Genomic DNA, 17,483 nt, shown 5'->3' with positions numbered 1-17,483 from the left:
TTATATTCCATATCAGGATTTACTACTTTGTTACATCTTCCATAAATAAAGAACATAATCAGTGCTTCAGGGTAACACCTTTTAGGTAATTCCTGGAAACGTAGGGGGTAGGAATGAATGAATGATTTCATCGCACAGGGTTACACTTAATGTACTGTAGCTAAGAACGACTTGATGGTAAGTTACAACCACAGAGAATACAGTAAAAATAATTCTTTCTTATGAATAAAGTCTGTGAACATAGCCTTAAAAGTGTTTATCTGGTCTTAAAATTTCAATAATATATAAATGATAGCATTAGTTGTTTCTTAATACTAATTAAAATATGTATAGGTGATCCCAGGCACACTGAGGATTAAACCATTTCCCATGATTCAATAGTACAATGTACAATCTGCATTTTACCCTCCATTGAGTCCCTCCCTCTTTTGGATGGTACTGTGACCACTTTTAGAAAAGTTGTCTGATTTTGACCAAATTTTTCTAAAACTTGTTTTAATACCTATATTCTAAAGAAACCTCACAAAATTATATTTCCATCCTTTGCGATCAGAAAACCTGTTAAATAACATTAAAAAGGGGTGTGGAGATACAAGTACTAGTTTCACTAAAACAAAAAAAAATGTATCAATAACGTCAATCTTGCAGAAGCATGTCCCATGAGAACAGGCAAAATAAGGCTAAAAACAGGGATTGACCTCTCTTTTTAATTAAAACAAAGACTTGTAACCAATTACATGGGAAGTTATAATATATTTTTACCTCTAATGTATAAAAGACATTAAAGATAATTTTTCCAGTGGTACATAAAAAATTAACAAAGGTCAAACATTTATTTAATTTAAAATCATGATCCTTTTTAATCGAAGTTAAAGAAAAAACATAAAGTACATCAACATTTAAAAAGGATTGTCTTGTGAAATTTAGGATATATACATAATGCTTTAATGCTATCATAGGTCTACCAATTACTAAACACTTTAGTTCATCTGTATCTTTGTGGTTAAACTATTCTGAATGTATACAACATTACGATAAAACTGTATTTTTGATTCCTGCAAGTCCTTTAAGCACTTTCACTTGGTCAAACACAATGAACGATCTGGAAAAATCCTTTCAACTAGAATGTCAATGTGTAATAAATTGTTTTAAATAATAACAATTGTAAATATAATATTTGTACATTTATTGGCTGTATCTTCATTTAACCTTTAACATACATATATAAAAGTAGTTTCTATAAATTAAAAAGATTGTAATTAATATATATAACACAACATATTTGTTAGACAATAATAATATGCAACTCACAAGACCTCCTATGTGTTCAAATTAAAACATACGAATGTTGGGTTTATCATCACATTTTTAAGGTATAACTGTAGGATCTGAAAAAGTATTATACATACTGTTGGTTAAATTACATTATATTCACCGCAATGTTAAATTTTTTATATAGACTAATAACGATTTAAAACTACTGAAATAGTTGTTCGAAACCAACAACAGTGTTCATAATTGTTTGAACCAAATTGTAAAGTATTTTAGTTCTAGTTCCCAAATCAGTTGTCTAAACATGGCTGCCTCTCTATCAATTCTCCTGCCATATATGAATTGAGGAGTGTTATTCGTTTCCTGCAAGCAGAAGGGAACAGTGCAAAGGAAATCCATCAGAGAATGTGCCGTGTTTACGGAGAAAACATTATGAGTGATGGTATTGTGCGTGAATGGTGTAGAAAGTTTAAAGATGGCTGAACTGATGTGATTGTAAAGGAGGTCAAGAAAGTAAGTCTTTCGCTACAGACGGCCTTGTTGAACAAATTGACAAAGTGCTTAGGGAAAATCATAGATTCCCACTGAAATGCTTTGCTTTAGAATTTCCAGTTTCAAGATTTTTCTCTTTACTCTAATGTAACAGAACATTTCGGCTACAAAAACATTTATGTTTGCTTGGTACCAAAGATGTTAACTGAAACCAAAAAAAACCCGCTGAATGGCTTCAGCTTTGACATTCCTTGAAATGATCCTTGAATTTGACATTCAGCCATTTTTAAACTTATGATGCAACTCACGTACAACACCATCACTCATGATTTTTTATCCGTAAACACAGATATTGTCCGATGCTTTCTGGTTTCTGGAAACAAATTCCGCTCCTCAATTTACATTTGGCAGGAGAGTCAATAAAGGCGATCTTGTTCATGCAACTGCAACTCTGTGCAAACTGACTACCTAAACTTGGAAATGACATAAGTTGTAGCGGGGAAGATGCGCAGCGCAATCAACTACTGTGCTCACCACTGACGTGCCAGAATAGGATCTCCTGCCACTGATCGACCGTCATTGCGTGAGATTGGAGGTTGAACAAATAATACCCTCATACAATTAAAAATATATCTTAAATGTTCAGAAACTCAAATAGGTGATAAGGACATTAAGGGGGAAGTTTATAATTCACAAAATCCCCTATAAATAAAAACTTTTCAAATGGTTAATTTTCAGCCTCAGTAAGTTTGGTGATAATATTGTTATAATAATAATATTTGGAATTAGAATATTCGACTTATGAAGATGTTCAGATTTATTAAATTAACTTAAAACACCATATTACACTTGGATGCTTGATAAAAAAAATCACCAAATTATAACAAAAAACATTTCAATTTTGGATGCTTTAACAGGATTTAACTATATATTAAATCTGCTATAAAATTATAAAAAAACTATGTCAGGATTATTTTAAGTTTCAACATTATGTTTTTATTTAAGCTTTTCTACTTCATTGCCTGGTATATCTGTTGGTTTTTATTTGTTACTAAGATAAACATAATACTAAATCTTATAGCTAAACTAAATTGTATAATTATTGATGTAAACAATCTCCATTATTACACAGTATGTCTGCTATACAACACGTTTTTAAATAATGTACTCAAAATAGTTTTTTTTAAATTCAGTTTCATAAATATTTTGAAACAAATATCTAATGGGTGTAAAGTTAACATGAATTACACAGCAGACATGATTTGGCTGCTAATAATTATAAATACACTACTTGAGTGGGTAGTGAAAACATAGTGGTCGCTAAGCAATACAAATATTTTTTCAATAAATTTCAAAAAGGTTGGTGTATCATATTTTGTGCTTTTCAATCAAAACCTCAATTTACAGTTTCAAGGATGGGACATAAAATCGCTAGGTTGGGGAGTAACAGCAATATGGGGGGTTTTTCTCTGCGTACTATCTCACTCACACTGACTCCAAGCTATCATTGTACGAATTGATGATAATGATGCCTCAGTGGTGTGAGCTAAGCGAAGAGTTCAACACGAGTTATACTGTCCTCACACCACAGGCCACCATAATCTTCTGCATGGGCGTCACGGTGATGTTGACCATGTGCTGGTACAGTATCCAAGAGGATGACATCGATGTCATGACCTCAGAGGCTTCTGAGATAGATCAGTACGTCAAGACTGACCTCGCACCAGAGGATAATCTCAAAGAGGATGCACTGTTGGAGAGTGCCAAATCGCTCATGGATCTTGTTGATCTCGAGTACCAGCACTGTGCCGCCACCATAGCTTCCAACAATGAGACCCCTGGCAAGAAAGTTGGTGGGGAAGCTGAATGGGCAACAGGTACAACCTTTTTGGAACTTGCTGTTCAGATCTGCATTAACCTTTTATTACTCTAATTATACGTTATTGGCCTTAGACCTGATAGCCATACTCTCTAACTGTTATCTTCTTTCAAATGTTTCCATCTTAGAGTACAATATGCTCAATTCTATGACCCCTTGTTTATGTAAATGACTCAATTTTTTATACTTAGCAGATCCAAGAAGTGATGATAATTTTTTGTCTATAGCCAAAAGCAAATTCCTGTAATTTTAGTTTGTGGTAGTTATTGTTTAATATTGCATAATTATTATTACTTGTTGACTCGCATAGTTTTCTGATACAATTAATTGTTCACTTAGTTTAGTAGTAAGAAGTGGGATGGAACTTTTTGGCTGAACTTTGATGAGAATATTGTAAAATCTACAGCAACCAAAACATTCTTGATAGCGGTTCTTGTGATAAAAATTAGGTGTCTTAATTGCCTTGGATGTATTAGGTACTTATTTGTTTACAAATTTCAATATTTTATTCCAGACTGCTATTAATACAAAAATTCAGTAACACTACGTTTCGAGATCTGCAATCTGATCTCTTCTTCAAGTAAATGCGTGTTACAACGCTCTGCTATGATTTGTTTATTTTAACCTATGTTGTAATTATGTGTTAGGTTAGTTATTTACCTGAAGAAGATATCATATTGCAGATCTTGAAACATAGCGTTATTGATTTGTTGTATCAGTGAACGTTGGCAAATGTCCGGATAAATCCTGTTTCCTTTACTGACTTCTGTTACTTAAGTTTTTGAAAAAACAAAATGTGTAATTGGAAACACTTTAAATAAGGTGGTTTTTATTGATTACTAATTAAAGAAGAGTTTACACTTGTTATTACTCTTCAAATTAAACTTTTACCAACTATTTTTTTCACAGGAGAAACCAGCTCTGAAGACGAGGACGCCACCCGTGAAATAACTGGAGCACAAATTAGGAACTATCCAAAGGACACAGAGGAGGAACAAATTTTAAAATTTCTTGATCAATAATCCCCTAACTATCTGGGAACCATTTTGGCTAATTAAGAGTGAACACGAACATTTAAATGATTTACATGAATAATCTAAAAATTAGTGGGATTGATTTGTAGAGATTTGATTCCACAGTATACACTTGTACATTAAATTTACGCAATGTGTGTATAAGGAGTCAATCAATTTGCTTAAAATATTTGATATGTTTGAAAATATAATATAAAACAGACCTATTCCAATATTTTCTTTTACTATTGGATAAATGGGATATAATGGAAAAAAGACAGAACATAAGTACATAAATACATTTTATTAAAAATAGAGTAAAAAAATAACGATAGTAAAAAATAACAATACATTGTAAAAAATTAAAAAACTAAGAAAATAATGACTAATACTATAGAATAAACACATAATTGAAATCCAACACTGGGAGATCAAACTGGAAAGGCAATTTGGGTGACCAGTCACCTGAAAGACATATCATTTACTTTAATCTCATATTATAATATATACATTTCAATAATAATATTTTAAATTGCCTTACCTTTTGCAATATTTAATTATTTATGATAAATTTTTAACACCTTATAAAAACATAATTGATATACGATAAAGTGATGTGTCTGAAGAAGATAGCCTCGCTATCGAAAGGCCTCACAAAACAATAAAGTCTTAAATATTGGTTTTATGTTTTAATGTAAGTTATACGATAAAGTAATTTAAAAATATCAATGATAAAGTAGATAGATAAATGTTTAACACCTTATACAAACATAATTGATATACGATAAAAGTAACATTAAAATATCATTGATATAGAGATAAAGTAATGTAAACTGGAAATAAGAATAATGTAATACAATAGGCATTTAAGTAGCAGTCTAGAGAACTCCAAATTACTTAATAACCAATATAACTCCAAGTAGATAATAATAGTAAACTATATACCTGTTATGTTTTTCTCTCATGATACGTTCCTCGGAGACGCTCAGGAGGTACCAGTTTCTCCAGGTCATACACCTAAAATAAAACAAGTCATTTCCTCATGTATAAATTTCTACATTAATAGTACGTAAAAACATGGTGGAGTTTTTATCTCTTCATGTATTTTCAATACCATAGTTTTAATTGTGGTTTTTGAGTGCTTCTTTAGAAATCTTCATATACTGCTTTTGCAACATCGTCCTCAGTTGGAAAACTGTATGCATTTTTTGTATGATTATTAACTAAAACATAGGATTGTCATATAATTTCATTTCTGGTGATCACTGAAAAATAATATTAAATGAACATTTCATTCCAAACTACAATAAAAATTGTAAATTGTGTAATTTTGCAATATTTAATCTTGTTGCCAACGTGTTTTACACAGCTCTGACTTATACAATGTTGTAATGAAATTAACAATACCTGGTTAGCTACAAAGTATCATGTAGAGCTCTTCTCTATTCTCTAATACTTTTTTCATCTCTAATTCTTGCCGAGAGAGAAAAAAGCATTCCTTTACTGTTAGTTTGTCTGCATAACATTTTATTTTTCTCCCTAAAGATTTTATATTTAATAATTATCATTCAAACCAAAATAATCATCAACATTTAACTCACGATATTTGTGATTATCTGTTAAAAACATCTTCTATTTGAATAAAAACCTAAGACCAAGGATAAGCAAAATGTGTATTAGTGTGAAAATTGAAAAATACCTGCTCTTTGAGGGCTTTCTCACGAATGACTGCATTTTCCAGAAGTACTTTGACCTTGCTGAGTAGTTGACACTTTTGAGCAAGTTGAGATTTTGTTAAAATAAGTTCCTCCGCTGAAACATGTTTAAACTCAGTTTTACCTTACAGGCGCACACTTTGAGATCTTAGACAGTCGATAACCTTACAGGGCTACACTTTGAGATCTTAGACAGTCAATAACCTTACAGGCCTACACTTTGAGATCTTAGACAGTCAATAACCTTACAGGCCTACACTTTGAGATCTTAGACAGTCAATAACCTTACAGGCCTACACTTTGAGATCTTAGACAGTCAATAACCTTACAGGGCTACACTTTGAGATCTTAGACAGTCAATAACCTTACAGGCCTACACTTTGAGATCTTAGACAGTCAATAACCTTACAGGCCTACACTTTGAGATCTTAGACAGTCAATAACCTTACAGGCCTACACTTTGAGATCTTAGACAGTCAATAACCTTACAGGGCTACACTTTGAGATCTTAGACAGTCAATAACCTTACTTACAGGCCTACACTTTGAGATCTTAGACAGTCAATAACCTTACAGGGCTACACTTTGAGATCTTAGACAGTCAATAACCTTACAGGCCTACACTTTGAGATCTTAGACAGTCAATAACCTTACAGGCCTACACTTTGAGATCTTAGACAGTCAATAACCTTACAGGGCTACACTTTGAGATCTTAGACAGTCAATAACCTTACAGGCCTACACTTTGAGATCTTAGACAGTCAATAACCTTACAGGCCTACACTTTGAGATCTTAGACAGCCAATAACCTTACAGGCCTACACTTTGAGATCTTAGACAGTCAATAACCTTACAGGGCTACACTTTGAGATCTTAGACAGTCAATAACCTTACAGGCCTACACTTTGAGATCTTAGACAGTCAATAACCTTACAGGGCTACACTTTGAGATCTTAGACAGTCAATAACCTTACAGGCCTACACTTTGAGATTTTTTTTTTTTTTTTTTTTTTTTTACGGCAATACACCATTTTACATAGAAATTGTACAACTGAAAACAACAAAGAAGAAGGCTGCTGCACAGAAAAGACATTAATAACAATCAAAAGAATGTGCAAGGACTAATAAATACAATTATGAATAACAGCTGTTATGACAACAATCATAGATAACAATTGTAAATAATAATAAAAAATAACAGATTATAAATAACAGTAATAAATAACAAATTATAAATAACAATAATAAATGGAATTATAAATAACATTAATAAGTAACGATTGTAAATAACAATTATAATAACAAGGATAGTAACAATTAATAAATAAGAATTGACGATTGATAATAGAATAAATTAACATGCATAATGCTTATTTACAGCTTAGTTAAATTAGCAGTATGAAAACATGTTGAGTTACTTTAGGATGAAAGCGAGTGCACACCGCTTGAAAGATTCTGTAGAAGGGCCAAAGAAGTTAAGATCAGCACAGGCATCATTACCAAGTCTCATTATGCGGGGTAGAGTACTGTAGTAGGTGTAGTTGGTCGGATGGAAATTCCTTGAGAAAAGCTGAGGGTGACGAGACTGACGAGGTACATGGAAGTTTATCATCTGAAGGATATTCGGACAATCAATAAGGCTATTTAGTAGTCTGTAGAGGAACATGAGATCCAGTAGAGCCCTGCGAGCAGCCAAGGAAGGAAGGTGCAGCTGTTGTCCCATTTCCTCCAAGTTTGTCTCCAAGTAGCGATATCCCATCTTCACGCCAACCATCCGTAGAAAGCGTCTTTGTACAGCATCAAGACTAGAGCAGTGACCAACCTGATGTGGGGACCATACCGTAACGGAGTATTCTAGTATTGGCCGAACTAATGTGACGTAAAGTGTTCTTATGGCAGGAATAGCAAAGTGCTGGCGGCAGGTTCGGTTGATAAGTCCAAGAACACGATTAGCCCTGCTGCAAATGTCCAAGATATGGGCACTGGGGTCAAGGTTTGATGTCAGAAGTACTCCGAGGTCGCGAATTCTATCCACTCTTCTGATGGCAGCTTCCTGGAGGTAGTAGTCAAATAGAAGAGTCTGTCTGGCTCTGGAAAAGGAGACGGAAACACACTTGGTTGGGTTCAAGTCCATTTCATTGATAACACACCATTGGTCCACACCGTCAAGATCCCTCTGCAATTCATTTTGTTGTTGAGCTGAGGAAATTTCTCTAAATATCTTCACGTCATCAGCAAACAAGAGAAAGTCCCCGCTGATGTATTCACCAATATCATTTATAAATAAGCTAAAGAGGAACGGCCCAAGGTGAGAACCCTGAGGAACGCCTGATGTTGGATGAATAGGCCGTGAGAGTGCTGATGCATAGCTCACCCGGAGAGTGCGATTCGAGAGGTAACTGTCAAACCAATGTAGAAGTGATCCAGCAACACCAAGAGCTTCCAGTTTCTTCAGCAGGTGGGGGTGACTGATTCTGTCGAACGCCTTAGCATAGTCCAGATAGAGACAGTCAACTTGATTACCATTGCTAAAAGCAGAAAGGATCCTGTTGACAAAGACTGTTAGGTTTGTAACTGTAGATCTTCCATGTCTAAACCCATGCTGTTCAGCAATTACAATATTCTTGAAAAGGAAGGACATTCTATCTAGCACTATGCTCTCAAACACCTTGGCTAAGGCTGGTTGGATGACTATAGGCCTATAGTTCTTAGTGTCAGTCACTTCACCAGACTTATAAATAGGGACCAAGAATCCAGACTTAAGAATTGAAGGAAAGGTTCCAACCTTTAGCAGTGCGTTGAAGAAACACGCTAGGTGAGGTGCCAAAGGTTCACTGCAATATTTCAGGAGACTAGCTGATATATTATCTGGTCCGGGACTCTTACTTATGTCGAGATTCCTAAGCTTCTTCTCAACTTCAATAGCGGAGACGGTTAAGGTAGCAAGGCTGACATTAGTGCAGAAGGAGTAATTTGGGGCACCAGCAACTTTTGGCTTGAAGATGGAAGAAAAACAATCAGCAAAGAGTTCACATATAGCTTGGGGGTCCGAAGCAGACCTGTCATCGAAATGAAGAATGCCCTGAGTGGAAAACGGCTGTTTTTAGATTACGAATATGCTTCCAGAAGGTCTTAGGGTTTCTGACCAAGCTATTTTCAATCACTGCAATGTAGTTAGTGTGACATACCCTAGCAAGCCTTTTACATTCACTTCGGGCCTCTCTAAATTTATTGTAAACTATAAGACTATTCGAGGCTTTAAATCTTCTATGGAGAAAATTCTTCCCAATCACCAACTTCCTGAGTTCCTTGGAGAACCAGACGGGAAACGAGCTTTTACCCACTCTCTTCAGCGGACAGTGCATAAGAATGGTGTTCCTCAGACTGTGACAGAATTGAGTAAAGGACTCTTCGATATCAACATTGGGAGAAGTATCTGGATAAGGTTGGTCCTGAATCCAGTTGTAGACCCTTTGTAGATTACATCTCCGTATGTCCGGGAGGAGAGTCTGTGGTTGCTTGCCATGTAGACGTCCATTCCACACTTCCAACGTCAAAGCAGGATGGGCTTCCTCCTGGTACACAAGAGGGTCATCAGTGGCCGAAACAGTCAGCTCTGAATCAGTTGAAAAGACTAGGTCCAGAAGTACTCCCCTTGTATTGGCGATCTTGTTAACCTGCTGCAACTGTAGGAAGTTGGCCATTTCAATTAAATACCGTGAGCCCGTTGATAAGTCATCAACGGAGATACCATCCCAGTCTATATTTGGCTGGTTCAGGTCACCTGCGATAATTACCAATGTTCCAGGACTGAGAGACGCGCATACTTCCTCCACAGCATCACAGAAGGAAGAGTAGATTTCATGAGAAGAGTTTGGAGGAATATAAACGGCGCCTATCATGACACTGAGATTAGGTAGCTTCGCTGATACAAAAACATGCTCAACATTATTCACTGATGAGTTAATCACGAATGAAGGGAGATCGTGATGCACTGCGACAAGTACACCCCCTCCAGATTGCTTCTTGCTGGTTAAAGCGGACCTGTCCTTCCTAAATATGTTATAACTGTCGAGCTCTAGCTCAGGATTTGAGGTATCATTGGATAAATTAGTTTCTGTTAGAATAATAATTTTATGCATGCAGACACTGACTGATTCCTTCAGCATATTTAACTTAGTCCTAATACCATTAACATTTTGATAATATAAACTAATGGGTGTATTGCCATTCACTCGTTTTTTCTCTGATTTTGGGTAATTACTGGGATGCCATTACGATACTTGATTGTAAGTCCTTTCTCGCCATTATTGGTGCGTCTATCAAGTTCTGAGCGCAGACTCTGCAAGTACTTTCGCTCCTGCAGGGTCCGGTCTCTCTCGAAATACTGATGTCGGCGAAGACTGGATCCAGTTTGCGTATTGCATCTTCATCAAAGAGTGTTGTAAATGACTGAGCTTCAGCATCATTGTTGAAAATGATCTTCATTGGACGGGGCTTCCTCATGTTAGGTTTACCAACTCTAATTACCTTGACACTCTTACTGCAGACTGGAGCAGCGGCTTGTATTAATTTGTCGACCACTTCTTTATCGGATGCAATCCTGACTTTAACATCATGGCTTTTGCATTCAGGAATATTGTGTAGCAGAACATTTCGGGCCCTCTTTGCACGATCATTCATCTCCTCTATGATGGTCTCAGATCCGTATTTGGCGGTTACATCCTCATAATTTTCCAGTTTTTTCTCGATAACGTCAAGACGGTCCTCAGTTGCCTTAATTCGAGGTTCAAGTTCCTCTAGTTTCGTGTTTATGGCAGTCAAATTATCGTTGATGGCACCTATTCCCTCTGTAACAGCCTTGATTTCATCCCTTGTAGCCAGGCTCGACATTTTCTCTAACATTTCACCCAACTGAGATGACAAAACGGTTAGAGGATTATTATCATTCGCCAAACAGTCAGCACGATCGCACTGCCAGACTTTCCTTGAATTGTTTGCGTATTTGTTGTATTCCGGGTCTGGCATTCCAATACATTTAGCATGAAACCATCTCTGGCATTCCTTTTCACATTGAATTCCCCTTTCGCTATCCAGAACTTTCTTCAAGCAGCAGGGACAGATATCTTTTGGAAAAGCCATAATTTGAATAGCTATGCTTATGTTTACCACATGCGATAAAGACTACCAATGTGTACAAAGATTAAATACCAAAAGTTACATGCGATATAGCTCTATGATTGTTTTCATGCACACCAAGCAGCAGTGGTTGATATAATTTAAGTAAACAATCACATTCAGACAGTCAATAACCTTACAGGCCTACACTTTGAGATCTTAGACAGTCAATAACCTTACAGGCCTACACTTTGAGATCTTAGACAGTCAATAACCTTACAGGCCTACACTTTGAGATCTTAGACAGTCAATAACCTTACAGGGCTACACTTTGAGATCTTAGACAGTCAATAACCTTACAGGGCTACACTTTGAGATCTTAGACAGTCAATAACCTTACAGGGCTACACTTTGAGATCTTAGACAGTCAATAACCTTACAGGGCTACACTTTGAGATCTTAGACAGTCAATAACCTTACAGGGCTACACTTTGAGATCTTAGACAGTCAATAACCTTACAGGCCTACACTTTGAGATCTTAGACAGTCAATAACCTTACAGGGCTACACTTTGAGATCTTAGACAGTCAATAACCTTACAGGGCTACACTTTGAGATCTTAGACAGTCAATAACCTTACAGGGCTACACTTTGAGATCTTAGACAGTCAATAACCTTACAGGCCTACACTTTGAGATCTTAGACAGTCAATAACCTTACAGGGCTACACTTTGAGATCTTAGACAGTCAATAACCTTACAGGCCTACACTTTGAGATCTTAGACAGTCAATAACCTTACAGGCCTACACTTTGAGATCTTAGACAGTCAATAACCTTACAGGCCTAAACTTTGAGATCTTAGACAGTCAATAAACTTACAGGCTTACAGTCAATAACCTTACAGGCTTACAGTCAATAACCTTACAGGCCTACACTTTGAGATCTTAGACAGTCAATAACCTTACAGGCCTACACTTTCAGATCTTAGACAGTCAATAACCTTACAGGCCTACACTTTGAGATCTTAAGACAGTCAATAACCGTACAGGCCTACATTTTGAGATCTTAATACAGTGAATAAAGTTACATCCCATCTTATTTAAATGTTCTATGCAACGGTAATTGTAAAAACAATTGTAAAAACCTGTAAAATTGAGTAATTGTAAAAACAACTTTGGATATACAAAATGTATAATACAACTAATACAAGCAAACTTAAATTACACGAATAAACATATCAATATTTTTAATTTTAAAGAACTAACTTTGGAGGTTTGTGAGACTGGTATTTCCATGATTTTACTATAGCAGTCTGAGAGGGGAAAATCAGTTATTTTGTCTTAAGGGCTAATACATGATATTAAAACTTTCATCACTGTTCCTTGATTTTCGTCCTGAAGGACAATAACTAGAGCTATTCACTGCAATCGACATTAAATGCTATGTTATCGCACTATTATAATGATATTTATCTATTGATCTTGTAATACCTAAATCATCGTGCTCGAAGAGCTTCAGTTTCTCCTTGCATTTTTGTAGCTCCTCCTCCAGAATTGAGCACTTATCCACAGAATCTAAATAGTTCTCCTGGCATCTCTGTAACTCTATTTGCAGTTTCTCAACATAACCCTGATAACAATCAAATTTATTAATTGATTACCAAAGTGAATAATTGGTCTTAAAAGAATTGAAGATACAAAAAATTGTAATACAAACCTTGTCGTGGACATCACTTAACCTTGCAGCGTGTAGTTTCTTGTTCTCTGCTTGTAATTTTTCTACGACCCGTTTCAATACAACAACTGCTCGTTCCAAGTCCCCGCGCTGCTTACTGGTTTTATTTCGCCCCTTTAAAAATAAAATAAAAATAAAATGTTTGGCTACAAATATTTTCTTTGCCCTACTGCTTATTTCTACTACTGATAGCAGAAATATTCTCATATGGGCCTAGATTTACCCATCTCTGTTGAACTTACATAAAATATATATACTCATAGTTTGCATATATTCTACTTTTGTCTCATCAGTGTCATAGAAGTTGTCATAAAAAAGAGATTATTACTGTATTTATTATAATGAAATGTCAATGTCATTGCTGATGGATGGTTTTATTAAAATTTTTAACAAAAAATATTAAAACTGCTATAAGTATATCCGTTCACCTGTGGCAATTCTTTTCCTGTAATACTAGATTATCTGAGGTTTGGGGAATTCCAAACTCTAGATAATCTAGTATTACAGGAAAAGAAGTCTGATGGAAGAACGTACCTTATTAACCTCAATCCAACTACTTCCTGGAGGCATAAACAGTGTTTAAAATAAATTGCTTATTGACAGAAAAAACATAGCAAAAACTGATATTGAAGCATACAAAAAGTACGTTGTTAGAGGTTTATATCATATTAATTCATAGGTTGTTATTGTGGACTATAAATATGAGAAGCTAATACTTTTATGCAGCATGCAATATTACATCTACATTTTGGTATTCATTTGTAATGCTAAAAATTAGGTCTGTATAACAAAAATGTTGAAAAGAAAATTGTAGTTAATAAAGAAAAGTACGTTCAGCACCCAATAATTTGGGGTCACATCAACCATGGAATTGGATAAATAATTCAAATTCATAACATCAAACACAGATACAGACTCTACAGTCTCCCCTGAAAAATTTCAGGTCTTGATAAGGAGTCTATAAAAACAATCATCAAATCAGGCATTTCAGGCAACAAAATTTCGCAGTATTAAATTTATGTAGCTGAACAAGCCAAAACTGTTCCTGATGGATAATATGTCGATAAGCAAAACATTAACCATTGGTTTCAATGTGATGTGGATCTACCATCCTTCGGGTATTACACCATTCACAAGGATGAGAGGATGAAAATGAAAGTCTTGAGGGAGGAGATAAGACTACGACTGCAAGGTTACTCAAAATACAGCTCTCAACCACATTGAGTGTTTGCTTGGTCACAATTTACTTAGTGATATGCTGGTTTGACGCAAATCAAAACCAGTATTTTAAAAGAAAGCAAATTTATTTTTAAAAAACCTAGTAAAACTTGGTGATTAATGTGGTTCTATATAAAGTTATTCCCAGTACAGTATTATATCTGTGCTTTTAACTCTTGACTAGTAATCCCTCAATGAAGCCTGAAGCACGCTTCGCGCTATCCGCAGTAATCAGGATTACCATTGCTCTTTGACTAGTAATCCCTCAATGAAGCCTGAAGCACACGCTTCGCGCTATCCACAGTAATCAGGATTACCATTGCTCTTTGACTAGTAATCCCTCAATGAAGCCTGAAGCACGCTTCGCGCTATCCGCAGTAATCAGGATTACCATTGCTCTTTGACTAGTAATCCCTCAATGAAGCCTGAAGCACGCTTCGCGCTATCCACAGTAATCAGGATTACCATTGCTCTTTGACTAGTAATCCCTCAATGAAGCCTGAAGCAAGCTTCACACTACCCGCAGTAATCAGGATTACCATGGCTATCAGGATAGCTCTAACAGAACACTCTAAAGTAGTTTTTTCCGTCGTTACCACTACATTGCAGTTACTAGTTTGTTTATTTCTTGTCAGTTCTAATTTGCCACCATATGACAGTGTTCATCAGTTGTTCCAAGTAATCAGCTGATTTCTATTTCTGTTTGTGTACACTTATGTTGTTATATCCCACTAATATAAATGTGAAAGTTTGAATGTTTGGAGGTTTGTCCTCGAATCACGCTGAAACTGCTATACGGATTGTGCTGAAATTTGGAACAGGTATAGCTTTAGGTCTGAATTAACACTTAGAGTGCTTTTTTACCACCCATAACACATTCATTTCATCAAATAAAGTCGAATTCAAATTGAAAAATTAGTTTGTTTACATTTGAATGTTATGACATAATGGATCTGTGGATAACCTTCAAATAGTGTTTATCTCTTATGGTAGTGCTGTGTAATAAAAGTGACTGTTAGTGAGAACAACTAATTGGTGACTATTGATTTTCTTAAATATATTGTAAATAAAGTTCAATTGAAGGGACTCAATACTCAAGCTAAATTTGTTAAACATTGATTTATAAGTATTCAGATTATTTAAAAAGCATAACCTAAGTATGAGAGATTTAATTATTTGAAGATTTTTTGATTAATTTAGAGCTCAATTTTCTACCTCAAGTACTTATTATAGAACTCAAATCAAGCAATAAAACACTAATAGACAGGTGTTAAAACCAATAGGACATCATAAACTATGCTTTCTAACATATAATAGTCCTAGGCCTACCATGAAAACATAGAATTTTATATTGAAACTACATTGATATAATTACTCCACTCAATTCTTCAAACTTTTTAAAGTATAGTACAAATTACGCTCAATTAAATACTTAACATTAACTGGTGTCTGCAAGAGAACACATTAGCAAAATAAGAAATGTGCTGTGTGTATGAGTACATTGCTTGAGAACTTGAACTGACAGGCACAGGACATTCTGACACTACTTTTTTACCAGCTAGTTATAGCTCACTTGGCTAATTGACTGCACTGGGGTTCATATCGGCTGGAGATCCTGAGTTCAAATCCTGCTCATGACATTTATTTTTGCCAAGAATAATTTTTATAGAAATTGATTATTGAGCCTATATCCATAATTTTTATTGCATAACTATTAATTTTTAGCAATAGACAATAAAAAGAATCTAACTATATTATAATATTAAAAAACAATGATAAAATATATTTTAAGTAAAAATATATAAACTATACTCAAAATTTCCTTAGTTTAATTTAATTAGTGGATGTAATAAATAAATTTAAAAAAATTATAAAAAAGAGATTAGGAAAAAGGAGCTAACACGATAAGTGAAATAACTTTGAAAAATGAAAAACGATGTTGAAATGGGATTTGCTGCTGAAGACAATGTGTTTGCAAAGGTGAAGGGTTTTCCACCATGGCCAGCTAAAATAAAAAATATTATACATCAAGATAATAATACGTACTACAATGTTGAATTTTATGGTACACATGAATGGGCAAAACTAAAATTCTCAGATTTGTACTTATACAATGACAATAAAGCGGAGCTTGGTAAACCCAAAACAAGAAATCCAAAATTTAACAAAGCACTGCAAGAAATTGAACAATCTATATCTGAATATTCCAATGAAATTTCCATAAATATAGAAAATGATTGTGCAGTAAATGAAAGTGTTTCGGTCAACAACAGGTTGGAGAGGAGAGTGGCTGAGCATGCTTATGAGTTACACAATATATTTGGGCAGTTGATTTACAAGCATGGATCTGATGATTACACTGAAATTCTGCAAGTAACTACAAATATTCTTGATGAATATAATGAAACAGTAATAACAAATAATTTACTGAAAGCCCAGATTGAGGAGTTAGAAAGTAAATGCACTCACATTGAGAAAGCTTTAAAAAAAGAAAAATCACTTTGGTTGGAGGAGCTTGAGTTATCTGTATGTATGGAAGCGGATGTGGAAATGGATGTACAAAAACACAAAGACACTATAAAGACATTGACTCAAGACTTATCTATTTATATTGAAGACGCTAAAATTAAAAACAAGGTAATTGAGGAGCTCAATGCTAATACAACTTTTTTAAACAATGAACTAAACCAACTAAATCAAGAAAATAGTTTACTTAATAGCAGAATTAGTCAACTAAAACTAAATATAGAGAATGAAAAATTAAAGTTCACAAGTCAGGTAAATGACTTTAAGTCTCTTGAAAACACCCTAAAACTACAAATAGCACAATTTGAACAGCACCAGAGTAATCTGAACATTAAAAACTTAGATGGTAAAGATGGTATTGTAAATGCTCAGGAAAATAATTTGAATTTATGTACTACATTGTTGGCAAATGAATGGATCCAGGACGATGTAATTTCATTGTATTTTGATTTCCTTCTTCGAAGTATTGTGATGGAAGATGCCTATTTTATGAACCCATGTATTAGTCAGGCTATT

The 17,483-nt window shown here is 34.8% G+C and overlaps 2 protein-coding genes across 2 annotated transcripts in view; one reads left to right on the top strand and one right to left on the bottom strand.

Moving 5' to 3' along the window:
- Positions 1-3,233: 3,233 nt before the first annotated feature.
- On the top strand, positions 3,234-4,787 carry LOC124372187. The gene is made up of 2 exons (XM_046830554.1): positions 3,234-3,641; positions 4,553-4,787. The coding sequence occupies exons 1-2, from the start codon at positions 3,284-3,286 to the stop codon at positions 4,663-4,665; spliced, it is 471 nt and encodes a 156-aa protein (XP_046686510.1). The 5' UTR covers positions 3,234-3,283; the 3' UTR covers positions 4,666-4,787.
- Positions 4,788-5,070: 283 nt separating this feature from the next.
- LOC124372186 (centrosomal protein of 290 kDa-like) overlaps positions 5,071-17,483 on the bottom strand; it is a 61,337-nt gene continuing 48,924 nt past the window's right edge. The window contains exons 31-35 of the mRNA XM_046830553.1: positions 13,206-13,337; positions 12,980-13,118; positions 6,356-6,468; positions 5,602-5,673; positions 5,071-5,121 (exon numbers count right to left, since the gene is read on the bottom strand). Of these exons, the coding sequence (XP_046686509.1) occupies positions 5,605-5,673; positions 6,356-6,468; positions 12,980-13,118; positions 13,206-13,337 (453 nt within the window). The 3' untranslated portion in view covers positions 5,071-5,121; positions 5,602-5,604. The remainder of the gene's footprint in view (positions 5,122-5,601; positions 5,674-6,355; positions 6,469-12,979; positions 13,119-13,205; positions 13,338-17,483) is intronic.

This window comes from Homalodisca vitripennis, unplaced genomic scaffold (genome assembly GCF_021130785.1).
Source record: "Homalodisca vitripennis isolate AUS2020 unplaced genomic scaffold, UT_GWSS_2.1 ScUCBcl_2733;HRSCAF=7785, whole genome shotgun sequence".
Taxonomy (NCBI): Eukaryota; Metazoa; Arthropoda; class Insecta; order Hemiptera; family Cicadellidae; genus Homalodisca; species Homalodisca vitripennis.
Note: the sequence above shows the minus strand (reverse complement) of the source record. Positions and strands in the feature narration are given on the sequence as shown.

Coding starts and splice junctions, on each gene's coding strand:
- LOC124372187 (XM_046830554.1), top strand. CDS start 3,284: ATGATAATGATGCCTCAGTGGTGTGAGCTAAGCGAAGAGTTCAACACG. Junction 3,642..4,552: donor GGAAGCTGAATGGGCAACAG/GTACAACCTTTT, acceptor TTTTTTTCACAG/GAGAAACCAGCTCTGAAGAC.